The 24,375-nt window shown below is 29.5% G+C and overlaps 2 protein-coding genes across 2 annotated transcripts; both read left to right on the top strand.

Annotated features, from left to right (window-relative positions):
- The first annotated feature begins 1,047 nt into the window (after window positions 1-1,047).
- On the top strand, window positions 1,048-2,123 carry LOC108463365 (transcription factor HEC2). The gene has a single exon (XM_017763309.2). The coding sequence runs from the start codon at window positions 1,201-1,203 to the stop codon at window positions 2,002-2,004; it is 804 nt and encodes a 267-aa protein (XP_017618798.1). The 5' UTR covers window positions 1,048-1,200; the 3' UTR covers window positions 2,005-2,123.
- Window positions 2,124-14,296: 12,173 nt separating this feature from the next.
- Window positions 14,297-17,568, top strand: LOC108462075 (triacylglycerol lipase OBL1). The gene is made up of 5 exons (XM_053021152.1): window positions 14,297-14,648; window positions 16,186-16,379; window positions 16,468-16,501; window positions 16,606-17,225; window positions 17,296-17,568. Exons 1-5 carry the CDS (start codon window positions 14,342-14,344, stop codon window positions 17,455-17,457), a joined length of 1,317 nt encoding a protein of 438 aa, XP_052877112.1. The 5' UTR covers window positions 14,297-14,341; the 3' UTR covers window positions 17,458-17,568.
- Window positions 17,569-24,375: the final 6,807 nt, after the last annotated feature.

The raw sequence follows: 24,375 nt of genomic DNA, 5'->3' as shown, positions 1-24,375 counted from the left end.
TCAAAATACTGTTTTTCTACTAGAAATCAATTTTTTTTTAATTATCTTTTCAACTCGGTCCCTGGGTAATTTTCTGATATGGTTCCACGAATGTTGAATAAAGTTAGAGGAAAAATGTTGGGTCTGAGAGCCCCCCACATGTGCATTTCACTACTTGTCATGCTTCTCATTTTAAACTACATTAATCTTGACACATTATATTTATACATGCAAATTTCAGAGTAAAGTATGAAGCAAACCATGTTTTCACGTCACTTAAAATTTTCTTCACATATGGTGTCCTTCGTGTGACATTTTATTTCTCCTGAATGGATGAAAACTGAAAAGGGCAGGCTGAGGAATGCCAAGCAGTAGCAGTTAGCAACAAAAGAAAATAAATTTCACCCGAAAGGAGAATTTGCGTACTTGCAGTGGAGGTCTGCATCACCGTCACCTTCTAATCCACCTTAAAAAGCGTGCCAAACAGACCCAAACTGTATCTACTGCCACTGCTAATATAATATTATATAAATTGAGATATTGACCTCTCAACCCCACTTCACAGTTACCGGAATCTTTATCCGGTGACGGAGTCGGGCAACTTCTGAGAAATGTCATGTGACTGTGGGGTTTCATGGTCTTCTTTGGACAAAGTAAAAATAAATAAATAAAGGCAAAAAGGCATGCAAAGCAAGCTCTTTCTTTCGGTACTCAAAGGGTCAGTGTATAGAAATAAAGTGGTTCATGCATCTTATTTGAGAAAATTCCTTCAATCCAAGCCATTGAATTTGTGGGCCAAAACGCGTGGCTATTCTGATGTTTTACACGTGTTATTAGCTTTGATCCTTTAAGGTTCACTATATAGATCGGATGGTTGATAGGGTCAGCGATTGGAGTTAGTCCCACATAATGGCGGTCACTATCTAACATCAAATAATCAAATCATAAATGAGGTTTGGCCGAGAGTGGAGTTTCCTATATCATCTTTGCATGAAATTTTACTCTTTTTTTTAAGAAAAAATGGTCACGAGTTGCTATATAAAGGCCTTTCCACTTCCTTGTTGGACATTGGTGGGTGCTTTTTTATTACACTATCTTTTTAATCTCATCTCCTTATCTCTCTGCACATATCTCCGATTAAAAACCCTAATTCTATAAAAAGCCATTATATATCTTCAGCTCCTTCCCATCCCTCTGCCATTCCGTCTTTCAGTAGATTCAATGGATGTTGACATGGTGAAATCCTCAACAGAAGATGATCACATGGATGTGATGACAATGATGATGCAAATGGAAGAAAAGCTTCCCGATTTCTGTGAGCCTGCTTTCCATACTTCTCCCACGTTATTGCCACCTGAAACCCACTTCTCCAATGGGACTTCAAGCACCACCATCCTTCCCACACTACCCGTTTACCGCAACCCCAATGTTTCTTCCATTAATACATTCATGACCTTGCCTTTTGGCAATGGCAGCAACCCAGTTCAAGAACCCATGACTCCACCTCTTCAACCCCATAATATATGCAGTAGCAACAGCAAGTTCAAATACCCAACTCCTTTCAACAATGGAAATTCATACCCTTCTTCTGTAGATAAGAAGAACTCTATGGCAGCAATGAGGGAGATGATATTCCGTATAGCAGCAATGCAACCTATCCATATAGACCCAGAATCCATCAAGCCTCCAAAAAGAAGAAACGTTAAGATCTCAAAGGATCCTCAGAGCGTGGCCGCCAGGCATAGAAGAGAACGGATAAGCGAGAGGATAAGGATTCTGCAGAGGCTTGTTCCAGGAGGCACCAAAATGGATACAGCTTCAATGTTGGACGAGGCGATTCATTATGTCAAATTTTTGAAGAAACAAGTGCAGTCTTTGGAACAAGCTGCCGTTAACAGACCGATGGGAGTTGGGATTCCAAGTGCACCAGTGGCTAACATGGGGTACTCTAATTCCCTGGTTAAAGCTTGCCAGCCATCTCATTACCATCATCAAGCTGTGGGCAATATGCAGATGCTTAGATAAAAGATAGAGTTCAGAGTTTTATTGGTTCCTGTAATGGGTAGCCATGATTATGTCTTTGGTTTACTTGTAAAGTGTGAAATTTACTTGTTACTATTAATGCCACAGAGAAGTTCAACTTATGCGTTCATTATCAGATTAAACTTCTGAATATATTCTTTATATCTCTATTGCAGCCACCCCATTCAACCCCGAGAAAAATATCATTTCAATTCATTTCAAACTTAATTTTATCTGCAAAATGATGAAATAAGTCTAAGAATCATTAACTAGGAATTTGATTAGCAAATTGAAAGAAACTATTGTCATCCTTTGACAGTTTCCCAGGGATCGGAAACTTTAACATTAATATAAGGTAATGTCGGTGATTGGGGAGAATATATTAGCATTTTAACTTTCAAACTCAATGTTTCTCCATCCATGCATGGATTTTCCTTTCCTTTTTTAGCGATACCTGGCTTTCAATGGCATATGTCTAACCATCATATTCTGAACTTTACGTGATATTTGCATCCATTTCAGTTTTTATTTTCTTGGAGTTCAACATTTTAGATTCAATTTAATTTTGGAAAATATCTTCTACCAGCTGAAATGCAGATAACCAATATATCATATTGTTTCTACATGCTATATCATGTATGAATAATAAAATAAAATCTCCAGTGAATAAAAATATTATATAATTTTTAGGAGGATCTTAGATAAAATTAAAGTTGGGTTACGTTGTTTAGTATTTATTTGTATCATTAATATTTTAACGATTTAATAGTTGAATTTATCTATGTAATTATATTTGTCATACATGTAAATTTTTGAACTGATTTAGTATTTTATAATATCAATCTAAAATATTATATATATTAATATTTATTAAAAGATTAAATTTTTACATAAAATATATAGTTAGAAATTTTAGTTTATATCAAATTTGACATGCAAGATCTGTATGAATGAAATATAAAATATGATGGTTGAAATATTAAAATATTAATTATACAAAGAGACACGAAAGGGTGTAAAATTACGAATAAAAAAACACTTTGAAACTTACTGAATAATGTTCAAAAGCCGTAAAACAAAATCATTTCATTCAATAAAGTCCAAAAATTCAAAAACATGAAATTATTATGGAAAAAAGAGAATAGATATGAGTTTGTATCATATTTTGGCTTATTTTATGCAATTCTAGGCTCAACTATTGGTACCTAAAACATGAGTATCGATACCTTTTAAGTTGGGTATTAGAACCCAAACTTAAAGTAATGATACTATTGAAATTAGTAGCCAAGCTTTTGAAAAAGGGGACACAATGGCCCCCAAGTAATCGATACTTGAGCTCTGACTATCAATACAAACCCTTGGAGTATCCATACTCCTCAAACAATAGCTTACTTTTTCAAAATTTGGTGCCAAGCATCCATACCTTGCTTCAAGTATCAATACTTCTATTCAAGTATAGGTATATTTACTAAAGTATAGATACTTGTGTTCAAGTATAGATACTTGTACACAATAATGGGTATATGTATTCAAGTCTTAATACCTAACTTGCAGTTTGTCTAAATGAGCCCCAAATGATATTTTAAGCTCATTTTAATCTTGTTTTCAATCATATTTATTTGTATATGTTTTGGTCATCAAATGCTTCAATACACCATATTCTTTGAATAACTCTAAAAGAAAGAATTATTGGGTTTGCTTTGATGACTTTTGTGACACTCCATATTTGATCGAACTTTTGGATCAAGTTTAGGGTGTTGCATTATTGGTATCAGAGCCTAGATTTAGCCACTCCTGTATTTAAATCAAGTATAAATAGATAGAGAGTCTAGAGTACATGCTAAATAGGAACTTTGAACTGTGATTTTTCGAACTGCACTAGACTCTAACATTGTTTTTCCTTATTTCTGAATAGATTCGAGATGTTTAATAGTTTTGTTTCATATCGTGAACGTGAGAAGTTTGATAAGCGACAATTTCATAATTTAGGATTTTCTTAAAGATTTCCAGGATGTTTTGAACTCTTAAATATTTCACTGATACTATTGAACAATTCATTAAATGTTTCAAATATTAAACTTTATTTTTACTTTTACTTTTTTATTTGAGGTTTTGTACAAATCGAGTAAATTTTGAGAATGGAATTTCTTAAGGAGAGGAAAATTGTAATGCCATGAAAATCGAATTTTGGGCCAATTGAATTGTAATACCATATTATTTTTATAATATTAGTAAAATAAATTATTTAGAAAATTTAGATAGAAGGGTGATTTAGATTTTTAGTATATTTATGGGTAATAAACTAATTTGAAGGAAAAAATGACAAAATCTACATGATTACATGTTTAAGGACTAAAGTGAATAAAAAAGGAAAAGAGAAGGTTTTATCATGTCATTAACTTTAGGATCAAATAGCAAATTTCCTAGACTTTTTTATAAGCCAAATTTCATGTCAAACTCTCTTCAACAACTCCTCAAACACTTCAATTAGGAAAAAAATTCTCTACCAAGCTTAGTGACACTTTGAATCTGACTAGACTTTTTGGCCAAGTTTAAGGCATTACAATTAATGAATCTTAATGTGTTGCCATATAGAGGCTAGCTAACTCAAATTTGTAAAGGAAATTGATCAAGAGAAGAGGGGCCATCAACAATTAGAGAATACAAAAAATAACAATTTATCAAAACTTTTGATCAAGTTCATATCATTCCTCCCTAGCAGATCATCAATTAAGAAATAACAATCAATCAATAATCTTTAATGGTTTATCTAAGCTATGATACTAAGTTTAGTTCTCAAGAATGAGAAAGAAGAACAAAATGGCAATGAAGAACAAATAAGAAATTGCTACCATGAACAATTAAGGTTGTGGGAAAACAAAGGCTACTTCATTTATTAATAATACTGTAAAATCTCAAAAGAGATGAACTGAGTTTATACAATTGAGAGAATAGAATCTGTTGAGAACAATTGGTGGTTATAAATTTTCTAACTAACTTTCCTCAATTAGCTAATTCTATTCTGTAAAATAAATTGATTATATTAATTACATTTAACAAATACAATTAACTCATAGTTACATGTGCTAACTACTAACTAACTCTTACCTAGCTTACAAATCTAAACACACATTAATCACATGTTACAAATACAACATTACTAACAAAGTTTTATGTTGAATAATATTTATACCATTTATTTCTTAGGTTTTTCAAATTTGAGATTTTATTTATCTTAACCAACTAAATTCATGTCATTCAATCTGTGATCTTATACTCAATAACCCAATTTATAATAGAATTGATGTAAAGTCCATTTTGATCATTTAAGTGGGAAAATGTAAAAAATTGATGACAGTGACAATTTGAGATTATGTCATGAAATTAAAAATATATATTTTAAAATTTTTAAGTGATGATATAACACAATCATCAAAATATCACATCATTAAATTTTATATTTTCTCACTTCAAAGATCAAAATGGACCCTTCCTAAATTTAGGTACCAAAGTGAATCTAGCGTCATTGCTTGAAATTAAAAATATATATATTTAAAATTTTAAAGTGATAATATAATCAATCTTAAAATATTACGTGATTAACGAAGTCTGATTTCATGTGCCAAAATGAAGAAAAAATATAAATAATTACAAAGTTGAAAGACTTAAACCTTAGACAAATGTATCTATATTTGTAAGTGTATGAGATTAGCAAAATTTGATCTGCCATGGGCCGACAGATAAACTGCTATTGTCATACATATTTGATGAAGGAGCAGAAATAAGGTTTCACTAAAAGGAGGTCGGCCGAATAAGTTTGGTTTGTGGAGTATGTATTCCATTACTACTAATAGAGCGTGTGATGCAATAATGAGCTTATTCTGCCCATTTTCATTTATTTAACAAAGGCAGAGGCTGGGCTGCTCTCTTGCTAGGAATAATTTCAACACCTAAATAATAATGCCATCTCCAAACAGTTCCCTTAAAAAATTTCATAATCTTCTCTGTATTACCAAGCATGGCACGTTTATTGATTTATTAAAGGAAATAAAAAAAAGAAATTAGTTTTGTGTGTGGTGTAATATTAAATAAGGGGAAGGTGGGAGGTAGGTTGCCTCCCAAGGCAGGGTCGAGTAGTGTTAGTGTTGATGTCTAAAGGGTCATGCTTCACTAACACACCCATATTCCCCCCATCTTATCTTAATGAATTCCATATAGTGGACACTTTAGAATAAGAATTTATAATGCTTTTAAAAGAAGAAAAAAAATGAAATGGTCAAAACATAATCTCATCAAGTAGACCCATGTGAGATGCCCCCACTAAGGCCCCCCAACAAAGCCTCTGATTATTCAATATGGTAAGTATTTAGGACATTTTTCCTAGATCTCAATTCCCCACCCTAGCGACGTTCATTGTATCCCTCCCTCTGACACATTCTATCTTTATATATATATATATATATATATATCCATTGCTTCCATCTACTTCTTTTCCTTTAGCATATGTTCTTATGTTTTTATTACATTTAAAAATAAAAAAATGCAAAATTTTAAATATTAAAATTTATTTTAATGGAATATCAATTTCAATGATAAATTGCAGGAATGAATTGCATATTAAACCAGATAAGATGGCATATATTCATGACTTGCTATATTTAGTGTTACTTCTAGGTTTGATTAATTTCTAATCATCCATATTACTTCAATGATTGATAATTATCTCTTCTAAAGCTTTTTAAGAAATAAATTCATATTTATTACTCACAATACCTACTTATAGTTAAAATGAGAAAAATTGTGTTTAAGCAATGTCTTTTTGATTTTATAATAACAATAGTGTGGATTGGAAAAGCTATGGCTATAGTATTATCATTTCTAAATCTTTATTTTTATTTCAATCCAAAATAATGAGATCAATGTCATTTAAAAAAACATTATGAATCAATATTTAAGAAGTTATATATATTTATGAATTTTATACAAGGAAGGGAGAGAGCGATGGATATTTGGGAGGTAAGGCTGTAAATGAAGAAATGGACAGAAACTAAGTTTCCGCATCTTATAATGGATGAAGACAATAGAAAGGTTGATTGGGTTGGATAGTTTCCAAACATAATATTATTTGGATTCAATTTATTAGTGAAATAGGACATTAGTTTAAGTACACTGAAACATATTTAGAAGTGAGTGAGATTTTAAGTTATTCCAGACATTAAATTAAAAAATATGAATTATTAGCAATGTTGTGGATTTAAAAGGATTAAATATGCTAAGATGTCTGTACACTTTTTTTTTTTAATTTAAATTTTTTTTACTTTTGTTTGAATATATATATATATATATATATATATATATATATATATATATTTATTTATTTATTTATTTAAAAATCTTGTTTTCTTCATTTAATTTTGTCTTTAAAGTCAATTGTGCAACAATTAAAAATGGTAAAATAATTTCTTTAGCCATCAACGTTTATAATTTTTGTTAATTTGATCCTTTTTCTTATAGAGATCTATGTATTCTTTTAAAATTTAAAATTTAATCCCCATACTTTAATCTTGAGACATTGGGTCCTTATACTTTTTTAATTAAAATCTTAATCCCTCCATTTAGTGTTACCATTAAAGTTATTTAGTAACAATTAAAAGTGGTAAAATAACATTTTTAGCCCTCGTGTTTATATATATATATATATTAATTTGATCCTTATTCTTTAAAACTACATAAAAATTTGTTTAACTATGCTAGAGATCCTTCTTCTCTTTTGAAATTTAAATTAGTCCCTATACTTTAATTTTGACACATTGAGTCCCTGTACTTTTTATTCAAAAATCTTGGTACTTTTGCTACATTAAGTGTTGTGTTCAAAATGCATTATATAAAATTCTTTTAATATATTGTATTTTGAACTAATAATTATATTAAATTTATTTTGAACCAAATTTATATCATTATTTAAAAATTAATTTATACTAATATTAAATAAAAAATATAATTAAATTTACATAAAAATATTTTAGATATATAATTAATCTAATCTAACATTAAAAAAAACTGTTCAAATTTGATTTAATATGGACCAAATGAATAGCTCAAGGTTTAGAGAGACCTCATTAACATTCATGGAGCAAATAACACATTTTGGATTTTTTTTATATTTTTCATCTTTTTAAAAGTTATTCAAAATGAATATTTAAAAATTATTTTTATTCTTAAATTTTAAAGAGTTTTTAATTTTCACAAAATTTATAAATTTTTATATTTTTTTTATTGAAAGCATGAAAGAACTTATAATTTTTAAAACAATTTTTTTTTGGTATTGTTTTGTACTTTTAAATAGTAATGACAAAATTGATAGATAAGATTGATAAAAATTATAAATGTTGAGGGCTAGAAAATTTATTTTAACCTTTTTATCAGCCACACCAACAAATCTAATGGAAAAATTGATGGAGGAACCAATATTTTAAATTAGAAAATTATAAAGACTCAATGTCTCAAAAAAATAAAAAATAAAAAATAAATTTAAATTTTAAAAATATATAGGGGTCTTTGGTAGATTTAAGCCATTTAAAAACCAGTTCTATCACTCCAACCTAAAGGCCCCCACAAATTGTATTATAGCAGGCCTTGAAAGTAACCTTGGGCCCTGGGTTGTGCTAATTAGTACTATTTACACGCTTAATATAAAGTTGGCCAAGTAAAAATATGGATTTAATCCTATTATACTCTTCAGTATTGAAATTCATAATTGGGATTCGTGATTATTTTTCATCAGTGTTATTTTTAAAATTTAATTTTATATGTTTGTTTGAAAATATAATTTATCTTACCATTACACTTAATACTTAATATCGAAATTTTAATATAATTTCTAACTTGCATTTATACAATACCAAAATTTAATTTTTCATGGAAAGAAGAGGAATTAATTTTAATAAATTTTGATAGTACATAGACTCAACTAGAATATTTCAAATAGTACAATTTATTATCATATAGAAAGAAAATGTTGATCTTCCACTATTTTCATTTGAAAAATATTAATTATGTAATATAAATCAAATCCATCTAGAATTATGATAATTTTCATATCTGGGGCTTGATTTGGTTCTAATTATACTAATTTTATTTAATAATATTATTACAGGTTTTGGTCATATCTGCTCTTTCTGACACAATGTCTAGAACTACTCATATTTCCTCCTCAACCCATAAATAGGAGGATAATATGTTTCAGTGCACTCGAACCTACATCTCTTTGCATTGACAACAATACCCATGCCAATCGAGCTAAGACCCAATTGACTTTACTCATCTTTAAATAAAGAAAAAATATAATAAAAATCCTAGTATAATATAATTGATGTTGAATTAAATAAAGACAAAATATAATCCAAATCCTATTACAATATAATTGATATCTAATAACAAAGGATTATCCCTATCCGTCTTAACAGAGTCATAGGCCACACTATTGCCAAACCCAACGTGTATAGAAAAAAGAAAAAGAAATTTAGGCTTAGTTTGGATGGGTAGTGTGTTTACCTCTGGTAAGGTTAAAAACAATGGTGACGCTGATATTAGTTACTGTAGAGCTGAGATTGGATACAGTAGCAGTGAGATTAGAAACAGCAGTAATGTGTGTGTTTAGATTCAAACGCAACTATAACAATGAGGTGATAATAGAAAGTGACTATTAAAGACATCAAATTAGAAACTATATATGATAGAAGTTTTTTAAAATTATTTTACTTTTATAAAATTATTAAATATATTAAAATGTATATTCCGATATTTTATTATAAATAATTTAATTAATTATATAATAATTTAAACTATTTATTAGATAAAATGATAATTATTTTTAATTTTATTTTATATAATAAATACAATTTGTATTGTTAATAATATGTATTAATTTATTATGTAATAAATATTTTTTAAATTAAGAATTAAGAAAAGAACGTGAAGCCGCAACCAAAAACAAAGAATGTGAAGGAAAAAACAATAAAAAATGAAAAGAATGGCAAAGAAGACAAAACAGGATATAAATGTAAAATGATCTATTATTTGATGTTGAAACTTTTAGCTGGAGCAAAGAGCACCGGTAGAAAAAAAAAAAAAAAAGTCTCCAGTGTGATAAAACTTGTTATTGCGGATGAATTTGGATGAGCGATTAAGTGCATTGTGTTTAGTTTAATTTTTATCTTACAGTACAGTATTTAATTTTACTATAACTACTATTTTTATATTAATTATAAATAAACACACCGCTTATCTAAATTTACCCTACACTCCACCGTTACAATCCAAATAAATTGTTGTGAGGAAAAATACTTCAAACGTGCCGCACAGACGCTAAAGGAACATTCAAATGGACACTTATTTGAAAGTTAAGTTGAAATACAAATGTAAATATCCACAAATAGATTTAAACTTTTTATTTTATCTTTTTTATGTCTATATGTAAGGTGAAAACTTTTTAATTTGACTGCTCCATATCAATTTACTCATTACATGTTCAACTTGAAACAACCAACTCTTTGGCTTTTATTACTAATTTGTTATGGTATTATTATTAATTTGGATAAACTTCAAAATTATATGTTAAACTATGGTGAAATATGTGATGTTATATATAAATTATGATTTTGTGTAATAATACATATTAAATTTTGATTATGATTTTAATGTATACATAAAACATTAATTTTGATTCAATTGTACATATTAAAATAAATACATCACTTTATTTTAATTTTAGATAAATATAATTATTTACATATGCGATATCTAAACGTAAAATGGTACTATAGTGATAATTGTGTCAATGATTTGTGAAAACTTAATTAAATCAAAATTTTAGGTATAAATTACAAAAGATCATAGTTGAAAAATAATTACTCTGTCGATATGACAATTCAACTTTACTTAACGTTTGTTGTAACAACAGTTAGAAAAAAATAGACAATGTAAAAATAAGAGCAGAAAAGAACCGACACAACCAATCTTTGTTAATGCAGTTTAGACACAAGTACTAAGTCTGTAGAGTCTTGTCCAGTGAGTGATTTTATTCTACAATCAGTCAAAATCACCTATTAGCTTAAGTCCAATCTACCATTACACAAAAAAGTAATTACAACCCCAATATCGACCCAAATTGCCACAAATCACTCACCCAAATACCTCACAATACAATTAGTAAACTCTCTAAAGAATATATAAAGAGTATCACAAAATAACCACAAGAACACAACAAAACTGTCGACAAAGACACTTCAAAACTACTTTTGACGTGCGACACAAAATAACCTATTCAAGTGGTCAATCAACAGTGTTTTGATAGGCTTTAAACTCTTATTTAAAAGTTGAAATTATTTCATTAATTATCTTGAATATTTATTTCATAAAAGTCTATATAAATCAATATTCTAGCCGCTCCAAAACTATCTTGAATAAATATGATATTTATATCTAAAAAATAACATTTTAATAATAAAATTTTCATATTTATCCAATCATCTCAATCAAATTGGTTGGAAGTGTTAACACCCTAATGGATCCATACTTTTAGTTTAGTTAAATATGCCACGTTCAAGTGGACAATATAAATGAAACTTGTTCAAGGCCGAAATAGATGGTCTAAATAGAGAAATAAATATTTTATTATAACATGATATATTTATAACATTGTACATTTAAATTAATCAAATTTAATTTGTAATTTTAAGATTTATTCTGTGAAATAGCATTTAAAAGGAATGAAAGTATTTTACCATCAAATTAATGATTTATTTGACTTTTATCATATTTTTAATTACTAATAAATAATTAACCAACCTCATGAATTTTTATAATGTACTCTAATAATAGAATTAATTAACTCCAAAACTGTTTGGTATAACCTTAAGATGTCGGGTGAATTACTCATATATATCAATTTTTAATTAAAATTATTGGATTAGGTCGATTTCTTTTTTAAATTTGTCGGAATAGGTTGATTTTGGAAAGTGTGTGTGAAAACGCATTCAGCTGGACGAAATTCTGAGTCCCAAACTCTTCAATTATTAACCCCCCAAAATTGCCCCTCACCATGGAATTGGTCAAATATTTCGAGATTCTCGGGATAATATTTTCAGAAATATGCACGTTTTTTAGCATATTTACTTGTTCTTCTAGGGGTGAGAAAAACTTGATTTGATTCGAAAATATCGAAAAATAACTCCAATAAGTAATTCGAGTTTTGAGTTCGAATCGAGTTAAATTTTACAATTCGAATAATTCAAATAACAGATTGGTGTAAACACTCTTTTGATTCCTATCAATTTCGAAAATGAAAAAATTTGACTCTCTCAACAAAAATTTTGAAAAATTACACGAGTAATTTTAAAAGTTCAAAATATTTATAAAATTCTAAAATTTATAATTTTTAACAAATATAAAAACTATAAAAAAATCCTAAAAATATATAAAAATTTTAAAATTAAAAACCTTAAAACAAAATCCCGAATATCAAAAACCCTAAAAACCCTAAACCGATTAGGGGAAAATTTTGAGAAAACTTGTTCAGCCAGAGGCGAATTTAAGAGGGTCAGGAGGGGCCCTGGCCCTCCTAAAATGGAAAAAAAAATACTATTTAGGCCCTTTAAAAATTTTAAAATTTTAAATTAGTAAAGATAAAATTATACTTTGACCCCTAAAATTATAAAAATTCGATTTAATCCTTTAAAAATTATAAAGATATAAACTATAAAAAAATTAAAATTTTATTTGGCCCCCTTAAAAAATTATTCTAGTTTCACCTCTATGATCAGCACGTCTATCTGAAAGCGTTTTCTTGCAAAATCCGTTGAAAATATATCCAATTAGATATATTTTCACACTCTATTTAAAATTGAACTATTCTGATAAATTTTAAAAAATGTAGCTTAATCCAATAATTTTGATTAAAAATCACCATATACGGTTATTTCACCCTAGGATGCCAGACTATTGGGAATTTTAGGTCGGGATTCAGCATGTACTGGAGCATGATGAGTTAGGGCGGTATTCCCATTATTTATTCATGTACCAAAATGAAAAGAAAAAAAACTCCATAAATGGGTACAAAATGCTGTGATGTGTTTTTCAATTTGATTTTTACATATTGATTTATTTTCGCCTCTAAATTTATATAAAAATATTTAATCTTTCAATTTTTATTTTTTAATTTTTATATTGAATTGTTTGTTAAATAATCTAAAATAGATGAAAAAATCAATATACATTAATTTTATTAAGGTGTTGTAAATGTGGATTTCGCATTATGTCACATTAATAATTAATTAATTTTAAATATAAAAATTTAAAAATATGAAAAATATAAAAATTATGAAAAATATTTTTAATTTTTAAAATAAATTAATTGCTGATGTGATTAGCAAAATGCATAAACGTTAAATTTTTATCTATTTTAGGATGATTTGATAAATTATGTAAAATCAAGGATTAAAAATAATGAAAAATTAAATAGAATGTTGGTAAAGTTGAAGCATAATTATGCCTTAAGTATTTTAGCATAAGTGATAAAAACCTGGTAGGTTCAGTTGTGAAGTTTAACTAACTCTATTGTCCGAGCACTAATACCATGTTTGGTTGGGAAATAAAATAACACCTCTCATTATTCATTAAATGGTAAATCATTCTTTTGTTTGGTTGAACGTCATACTCATTTAATGGAATAACCATCCATTATTTTCCTATTCATTATCCTCATGTAATAACTATTTTTGGTATCACCAACTTTGAATATCAAAATAAAATTAATTTCCAAATTAGTCCTTTAAAACTTGGATTCAGTAAATATAAAAATAAAATATTTGAAATACTTTAATATAAAATATTAAATTAATGTAATATAAAATATAATTTAAAAATAAATTATTTTAATATAAAAATAATTATATTAAGAATATTATTAAATTATATATTATTTTTATTAAATTATATTTAATAATAGTTATATTAAAATTTAATAACAATAACAATAATCATCTACTTAAAAAAATTGCTAAGATTAATTTGGTCATTTCAATTTTTTCATTATGCTATTAGATCTATTTCATTCAACTAAATATAAGAATATTATTATAACTTTATTTCATTTTATTGAACTATATAATTGAATTATTGATTATGTCTCTATTTTATTACAGTGAACTAAAGGTGCTGTAAATGTATTTGTAGGTTTAGTTGGTTTTTTTTTTTTATATATAAAAAGGGGTTTAAACAATCAGCCCTCAGCCATAGTCCTTGAGTTTTTCTTCTTCTTTCTTGTTAGTACAGCATAATAATGGGTGAAAATTACAAGGTTTACTCATCTAGTTATATGATATTAAAACCTGAAGAAGCGAAAGTGGTGGACCTCATTTCAGTCTTGGTTTCAAGTAACTTGGAGAAGAGGGAGTTTGTGGAGAGTTCAGGTAACAGAGATGTAAGTTTCAGGCGGAGATGGATGATATTCATCTCGGTTGTGTTGCAGAAGTTGCTCATCTTCATTTCCAGGCCAATGGCATGGATGGGAGCATTGATCGAGATGTGGCTCAACTTTCTCTCTAACAATCCCACCCTTTTTGTTTTCATCATCAATCTCCTTAAAGGTATGTATACATACACATATAGCTGTAGTTGATGTATGATGTTCTCTTTAAAGCAACTATCAGTGTTCCTCCGATCTGATTTTTGACTTCTTGATGATCATTTTACTCCCAAAGAATAATAAATAAATAAATAAAATGATTAACCCTGTATTGATTATTATTTTTTGAATAGCAAGTTGAGCCATTTAATATGTAAGTACCAAACTAAATTAGAGACACATGTAACAAAAAAATTAAATTAAATTAAACACAAGAATCTAGAGCATCCCTGCTTCCTAGGTACATTTAATATATTTGTTTAGGGATAATACAATTATTGGTCCCTGAATTTAGTAATTAAGTCTATTTTAATATCTATACTTTTTTATATGTATTTGAAAGATATAAAAGTTTAATGATGTAGTAATGATTATGTTACATCATAATTTGAAAATTTAAAAAAAATTCTATAAAGTTTCAAGTGATGATATGGTACAATTTTAGAGTGTTAAATACAATGCTATAGTAATCTAACTAGTGGTTGAACCAGTTAAACTACTAGTTCCCCATTCAATTGATTTGATCAGTTCAATTGCTAAACTAACAATAATTAAATAAATAATTAAAAAAATTTATTAAACTGCGTCAACTTGTTCAACTATTGTCTTTTGTCATAATTTTTTATTTGTATCGATTTTGAGCAATTTTTTTATTTAATCGGTTCAATCTCTTTGTTTGGATTAGTATACCAATTGGTTCTCAGGTAATCAGTCGGATCGACCAATTTAGACATATTTTAAGAATATTGATTACATCATTAAATTTTAACAAAAATTAAAATAAAAGACTAAAATAAATCTAATTACTAAATTTAGATATCAAAATAAAAAATACAAATACTAAAATCTAACCTATTGAAGTTTATGCATTCATTTATGATTATGACTCCTTCAAGTAATAGCACTTTTTTATCTTGAATTTTTTAAATATTTTGTGGGCTTATGACCGGGTTTGACTCTAAATGTGTGGGTGCTAATACTTAAAATCTTAACCATTGCTTTAGTGGGATGGTTGGATTTTAAACTATGTTTATATTAAATAATAAATTATTATTAAAATTATTACCTAAGATTTCAATCATCACATGCATCTAAGCTCTGAACAGGGTTAAAGAAAGAAAGAAAGAAATTCTAATTAACTGGGAATTTTTCAGTTGACTAGTAGAGAATTAGTGCTGCAGTCGACTGAATAAATTTTATGTTATCCAAAGACAAAAAGTATGGTGCGTTTACACTGAAAAGTGAAACGTACGTGAGTTTTGCGGGAGCCTTATTTACCCATCCTCTTTAACTCTTTGTTATATATATGCACATGCATTTCATCATATGATATAATTACTTGTTTCTGTGAGGCTTGCATAAAAATTATACATTGCCTTGCTACTTAGTGTGACGAGTATCAGGTAATAATAATAATAAGTCATTGTAAAATCATTTTTAGGGTTTATGATATCGCATTGGAAAGTAAAAATTAGTGAAAACGTAATGTTTTGGTACAGGGACTTTGATACCGGATAGAGATTCAGCAGCATTCATCTCTTGCGTTGGACATATAGATAAAAGAAAGGAGCTAGATAGGAACATCAAACCTAGAGACGAATGCAAGTATTATTCCGCACTGTCTATGATGGCTTCCAAAGTAGCATATGAGAACAAAGCCTACATTGAAACTATTGTCAAGGATCATTGGAAGGTACAAATTATCTAATTTGAATCAACATCTCCGTTCCCTACACTTTTGCTGATTATATATAATTACTTAATTTTCAATCTTTTGGCAGATGGAGTACTTGGGATTTTATAAATGCTGGAATGGTAACTCCAAGATATCAATCTTCATCAACCCTTAAAGAACATGTTAATCATGCTTAGACATCGAATGAACTGATGATTTAATGTGATTTTTTTTTTTTTGGCAGATTTCCAAGGAAAAGCCACAACTGAACTCTTTTTTCTTCGCGATAAAAGCGATGACCACGATACTGTTGTTGTTACCTTTAGGGGAACAGAGCCATTTGATGCTGATGCATGGTGTACAGACATCGATCTCTCTTATCACAAGGTTCCCAACATTGGACATGTCCATCGCGGTTTCATGAAAGCCCTAGGGATGCAAAAGGATGGTGACGGATGGCCAGTTGAATGCAAAAAGGACGAAACCAGGAAACAACCCTTGGCTTACTATCACATAAGAGACAAGTTAAAGGCACTATTGAGCGAAAGTGAGAAAACAAAATATATAATGACAGGCCACAGTTTGGGTGGGGCGTTAGCAATTCTATTTCCTGCAATTTTGTTATACCATGATGAGAAATTGTTGTTGAAGAGATTGGAAGGGGTTTACACGTATGGTCAACCCAGGGTTGGAGATGAGGAATTTTGCAAGTTCATGGAGAACAAGCTGGAAGAGCACAAAATTCCATATTTCAGGTTTGTTTACTGTAACGATATGGTCCCAAGGCTGCCTTACGATGACAAAGAGCATTGGTACAAGCACTTTGGCACCTGTCTCTATTATAACAGACACTATGATGGAAAGGTAACCACAATGTTTAATTTTTGAGGTTACAACAATTGTTTTCTTATCCAAAACTACTTGATTATTGCAGTTTGTTCATGTATTACCAAACAAGAACTATTTCTCGGTACTACACGCAGTGCCGATGAGGATAAACTCTGTCTTTGAGTTGATAAGAAGCTTCACAATACATTATTCAAAGGGACCAGGTTACAAAGAAGGGTGGTTCTTAAGGGTTTCTAGAATGATTTGATTGGTGATCCCAGGAGTTTCAGCTCATTCACCTCAAGATTATGTTAACTCTACTCGTCTTGGGTCATCCGAAATTTTTCTTCCACCTGAAGACATGTAGACTTATAAATTTCTTCTTTTTTTTTTTCCAACGTATTATTTCTCTTTTAATGCTAGTTTAAACATTAATTGTGGAGCATGGTTGTCATTCTGAAATTTTAGACCATAAAAATCTCATGGTCAAACTAGTGGAACTTAATCGTTTTTAATCATGTGACATATATTGTCTACTAAACCTCATCACTGCCTTTGTTTCTGATCCCATTTTCACAATGTTGGTTTATTTTAATCCCATTTTGACAACCCTACTAATTGTCTGAACATAACATTGTATGAATCCAACACTTCGACAAAGAAAGAATGTAATAAGAGATGGAAACCAAACTTAAGTATACAAATATATGTCAACTATCGAAGGGCATGTTCTTCCTTCCCCCACACACACACTCTCCCAGAAGAAAAGTGTTATGAACTCCCTAACTATCTTTACCCTTACCCTTTCCTTGGCCAACCATCAAAGTGATTCAAACAAAACACAACATAAAGAAGATAGAAGGGAAGTAGAATACTCACCTAAAGGAAACTCTACAAACAAGCCAACAAACTTCTAAGAAGAAACAAAGAAAAGAAAGCAACTTCAAGAATAAATTTGTAGGAGAGATTTCTAAAATTGTTGGAGAATGGATGGAGAAGTGCCCTTATTAATAAAAGAAGTTTAAGTCTTCTTCATTATGCCACTAGTGCAAGACCTGCATACATTAATTTCACTAATTGCAGCAATGACAACCAACCACAAGTCTCCACATAGCCCATATTTCATTAGTAACTTTTAACTATTCACTTGACTTGTTTGTGGTAAATAGAATGAATATCTTTTACTTATTTTGAAGAGATCTTAGTTTTTACAAGATTTTTTATTAATTCTTCTAATATCAAATTTAAACTTGTACAAATTATTAGTTGTTCTATGTCTAATTTTTAACATATATATTAAATAAATCTTTTTCTTATTTAATTACACTAATAACCAAATGTAACATAAAAAATATTTTGTAAAATATTGAATTTTTTTTTTGTTGTAATTATCGATTTCGCATGTAGATAATAAATTAATTGTAATTATAGATATGCTTAATGGAGAGCAAGTCCCCAACGTAGTCTAGATCAGCAATTAAGTCTTTACTTCAATTACTAAGCATGTTATATTAAGTAAGTTTAAATGTATTACATTGTTATTCCTGAATTATTTTAGTATTTCTATGTCGTGCAAAATTTTAGATTTTATTTCTTTTAATATAATATCGAGAGTGAGGATAGTGTAGTGCAGTTTAAATTTGTATTAAATAATTTTTAATAAATCTGTATAAAAATTAAAATTAATTTCTTTTGGTAGATAAAAAAATACGACTATTAACTAGGAATGAATAGAAACAGTGATCCCTTCATATAGAGAATTATGAGTGTCGAAATCATTTTTATTTTTGATTTTTGAAAAAACGAATGATTGACTTTTTAAAACAAATTGTGGAGTCGCCATCAATTTTTTTTGTTTAGGTGGGATTAGATCACCTAATAAAATATTTTATTCCATTTAAATCAATTTTGGCCTACTTAAATTTGAGAAAACAGGTTTGGGAGCAGGATACGTATGAGGAAGGATTAGCACCCTCAGTACGCCCAAAATTAGTGCCAAATTGATTAAGTACTGTCCTTATGTCTATGTTTTAAAGCTATTTTTGAAATATGGTTCCTTTGGAAGCATTTGAATGGCTCAAGTTGGTTGCTAAAATTCTCTTATTTCAGAGGAATACAGCATCACATCCAACACGATAGGACACGATCCTTTATACCCTCGAAAACACGATAAATTTTGACTTCCAAAAGTTTATATGTTGAAAATTACAAAAGGATGTCCAATTATTTAGCCCAACGAAAAACTGAAACCCAACACAGTAGGGCACGATTCCTCAAATTCCTAAACATTGAACATTGCCTTGTTTTAGAATTTAGAAAATATGAGTGAAATTCTAAAGGAATATTCGATTATTTCGAACAAACGGTAAATTGCAACCCAGCACGATAGGGCACGATTCCCCGAATTTCTAAACATCGAACATTGCCTTCGTTTTAAGGAATTTTCAAAGTACGGATGAAATTTCAAAGGAATATTTAATTATTTGGGCAAACAGAAAATAGAAACCCAGCACGGTTGGGCACGATTCCTCGAGTTCCCAAACATAAACTATTACCTTTGTTTTAGTGAATCTTCAAATAAACAATTGTAGAACTAGCTCAAAACGTATTAATTTTACTTGAACTGAGATGGAATAATTAATTTTTTTTTAAAAAGTTGAAAATTATAATGCAACATTTGTAGACTAAAAGAAAAAATAAAAAAAACATGGGGTAACATGCACTCATAAAATACAATGCCAATTAACCAACTAGTAATTAACAAATTAACAAAACCAATAATTAAGTGTAACTAATCTAAGACAAATGTAATCGAACTTCTAAGCATGGATGGAGAACAACAATACGACAAATATACATGAAATAATACAAAAACGAATAACCCATGAGATACCAAACAACGTAAAATTAATATGATACAAAACAACTTCTAAAGAATGATGCATTGATGAGCAAATAACACATGTTAGGACTTGAAATAATCTATAAGAAAAATAAGGAACACGATATAAATTTTTTAAATTGATGTTGCAAAAGAAAACATTTAAATCAAATAATATGCTAAATATTAAAAAAATATATATTTACAAAAGATTGACAATATACACAATGGAGGAGAATTTAAATGATACACAAAATATAAAAGGATAGTAAAATACATGATAAAATATGATCTTAGAAAATAATTATGCACACAATAGATTTAAAAACATATGTATATATAAACGAATTTAGAAGCAATTAAATGTAAAAAAAAAAAGCTTGGGAATAATAATGCGTATAAAATTAAATTAATTTTGCTATAAATTATATATGTGTCATTATACATAAAAGCATTTAAATGAGATACTATAAAGTATTAGAATAATATAATATAAAGAAGCATCTTGAAATAATAATATTATAAACACGAAAATGCAGTTTCTAAAATAGCTTCCTATATACATAAAAGTATTAAGTAAATTTTAAATAGAAAACTCCACCAAAATAATATATGTACGAATATACAAAAATATTTAAATGAGATATTAAAATAATAATAACTTTAAAACAAAACACAATTATCCAAGTAGCTTAAAATATCAAATTATCAAACCAAAATTTAAAAAAATGAATGTGAAACGAATTTTAAAAATAATGAAAAGAACTTAATTGAAATAAAATTAAAATAAAAGGGAAAATTTATAAATTCTTGAAATTAAATTGAGGACAAATGCGCCACGCGTGCAAATGCACGAGGACCAAATTTGGAAATATTCTAGATCTTAAAACATTGTGCTCAGGCGTGGTCTAAATCGCAACAACACATAAATTTTAGGGAAAATTTAAAACAAATAAAATAGAAATAAAAGTTAATTGGAAACCAGCGTAAAGGGAGGGATTTGCCATACAATTAACCCTCAAGGACCAAATGGTGCCATTTCAAAGCCATTAATATTGGCTCAAAACGTTGTCACTTTATGTCCTTTAAAAAGTAAAAAAAAAAATAACCCTAATGAAGCAAAGCCACCATTTCCTTCCCTTTTCTAAAAAATAGAGTAAAAAAAAATCTAAAAGCCATTACCCCATTCGGCTAACCCCAAAACTTTGAGCAAATCAATCGCCACCACTGTAATAGGTGGTTACCGACGTGCGCGCACCACACTTAGAACCTTGGTTCAAAGGTTACCAATCTCAGCCCTTGAAATCTCATCTTGACCTTTGATTTCGACAAAGGAGATGAAGATTCTGATGGCCTATTCGCGAAGGTAAGCACTCCCCTTCCCTTTTTTGTTTTTAAATGCAAATAAAAAAAAGAAAATGCACATAAAAACAATGAAAGAAGCAAATAAAAAACGCAAAAGATCCCGAGACTCAAAACAGAAATCACCTTTTAAATTGCTTTTGAATTTTTCTTTTCAATATGCTTCTCTCAGTGTGCGTAACCTCTTACAGATGATTCTTTTTTGGGCCTTATAGCCGAAGGAAAAAAAATAAAAGAAAAATACAATATTCTTTTTGTTTTCGTTTCACTGTGCATTTGTCTTCTTTGGTTTGTAGGTACGGAGGTACGGGGCCAGCTGTGGGGGTACGTGGCACTCGGCATGGGGCATAAGGAGCTCGGTGGCTGCTGAAGCGCTGGAGCGTATGGAGGCATGGTGGCCTAGCTGCGGCGTGAAGGGGAGAAACCCTAGGTTTCTGATGTTTTAATTTTTTTGGTCATGCTGGGCCGTATAGTCTTGAGCTAGGGTTAGTATTAATTTTGGGTTTGTAATGTTTTGGGTTTTGGGTTATGTAGTTTGGACTTTGATGGACTATTAATTTGTTTTTATTTTTATGGATTTTTGGTTTAATATTTGGTTTTATTCTGGTTGTTGGGCCCTGGGCAGATTTGGGCTTATACAATAAGCATATTCTTTAAGTAGCCGTATAACATACTATGGTGGATTTGAGAAAAGAACTACTTGGTTTAGCTTTCCTATTGCCGCATTTGCTAAACAATCAATTACCTTATTACTTCCTCGCAAGGCATGCTTAAATTTCACCTTCCAATATGTGAAAATAAAATAAAATAAAGAACACATAGATTTTACGTGGAAACTCTTTCGGGAAAAAAATCACGGGCAGAGGAGACGAAAATTCACTATGTCGATTTCGAATAATTGCAAGAGGAATAGACTATGTCTATTTTTAGGCTTGTAAAGCCATATTTTAGTAAGTTGAAACACCTTATTCTAATCAATATAAAATAGATGGAGTTTAATAAGGTTTAAAAAATCTTATTCTAAAATAAAATAAAAGAAGTGCAGTTCTACATAGAATTTTACTTTTATTTTATTTTACCACTGTATTTTTTTTTAAATAAGGATTCGAGTCATTTAATTCTAATAATCTCCACCTTGATAGGAATTCTCAATGAACAAGTTTTTCATCGCGAACTCTCAACGAACAAGTTCTCTACCTTTTTCATAAAACCCCTTAAGGGTTTAACTTCAACAATGAACACTAACCAAGTCTAAGTAATGCTCAAACTTGGTTATAGGAAGTGACTTAGTCATCATATCTATAGGATTTTCATGAGTACTAATTTTGCTCACAACACCATGAGCAATAATATCACGAACAAAATGATACTGAACATCAAAATATTTTGTTCTCTCATGAAACATTTGATCTTTTGTAAGGAAGATTGCACTTTGACTTTCACAAAATACTGTACTGATTTGAAGGTCTTCATTGAGTTCACTAAAGAGTCCCTTCAACCAAATAGCTTCTTTACAAGCCTCAGTAATCGCCATATACTCAGCTTCAGTGGTAGACAAAGCGACTGTAGTTTGCAAAGTGGCTTTCCAACTGATTGCACAACCTCCGATTGTAAAGACATAACCTGTGAGAGATCTTATTCTATCAAGGTTTCCAGTAAAATTACTATCAACATACCCAATGACTCTATCTCTAGTTCTTCCAAACTGTAAGCAGACATCAGTAGTACCTCGTAAATATTTTAAAATCCATTGAACTGCTTTCCAGTGTTCTTTACTGGGATTCGCCATGTATCTGCTAACTGCATTGACTGTATATAATAAATCTGGACATGGACAAACCATAGCATACATAAGGGATCCCACTGCACTAGAGTATGAAACATGTGACATGTACTCAATCTCATCATCTGATTGTGGATACAAAGCCGATGAAAGTCTGAAAGGGGCTGTTAAAGGAGTACTAACAGGCTTAGCACTCTGCATATTGAACCTGCAAAGAATTTTCTCAATGTACCCCTTCTAACTTAGGTACAATTTACTTGCTTTTCTATCTCTGAGAATGTCCATACTAAGTATCTTCTTTGTTGGTCCCAAATCTTTTATATCAAATTCTTCACTTAGTTGGGCTTTGACCTTTCTTATCTCTCCTTTATCTTTTGCTGCTATCAACATGTCATCAACATAAAGAAGTAGATACACGAAAGAACCATCACTGTTTTTTTTAAAGTAAACACAACTGTCAAAACTATATTTTTTGAAATCATGAGAAGTTATAAAGGAATCAAACCTCTTGTACCATTGTTTTGGTGACTGTTTCAAACCGTAAAGGGACTTTTTCAACAAGCAAACATAGTCCTCTTTTTCTGAGACTGTAAAACCCTCTGGTTGTTGCATGTAAATGTCCTCCTCAAGTTCTCCATGCAAAAATGCAGTTTTTACATCTACCTGCTCAAGCTCCAAATCATGCATGGCCATAATACCAAGCAAAGCTCGAATCGAACTATGCTTCACAACTAGAGAGAACACATTTGTGAAGTCTACTCCTAGAATTTGACTGTAACCCTTTGTAACAAGCCTTGCTTTCTATCTGGGTTTTTCAATTCCTAGACTCCCTTTTTTTTTAAACACTCATTTACAACAAACAACCTTTGTACCTTTAGGAAGTTCCAGAAGATCCCATGTTATATTTTTGTGGAGCGATTCCATCTTCTCTTGCATAGCAAACATCCACTTTTCTAAGTCTTCACAGCTAACTGCCTCAGAATAATTAGATGGCTCTCGGTTTGCATCTATATCTTCAGCCATATTTAAAGCATAAGCAACTAGATCAGCCTTGGCATACTTCTTTGGAGGTTTAATTTCTCTTCTAGTTCTGTTTTTTGCAATAGAGTACTGTGGTGAAGAAACAACTCTATTCTCAATTTTTGTACTGGCTTGAAGAG

The sequence above is a fragment of the Gossypium arboreum genome, chromosome 11 (assembly GCF_025698485.1).
Source record: "Gossypium arboreum isolate Shixiya-1 chromosome 11, ASM2569848v2, whole genome shotgun sequence".
NCBI classification, from domain to species: domain Eukaryota; kingdom Viridiplantae; phylum Streptophyta; class Magnoliopsida; order Malvales; family Malvaceae; genus Gossypium; species Gossypium arboreum.
The sequence above is the reverse complement of the archived record's forward strand: the minus strand, read 5'-3'. Positions and strand labels throughout refer to the sequence as shown.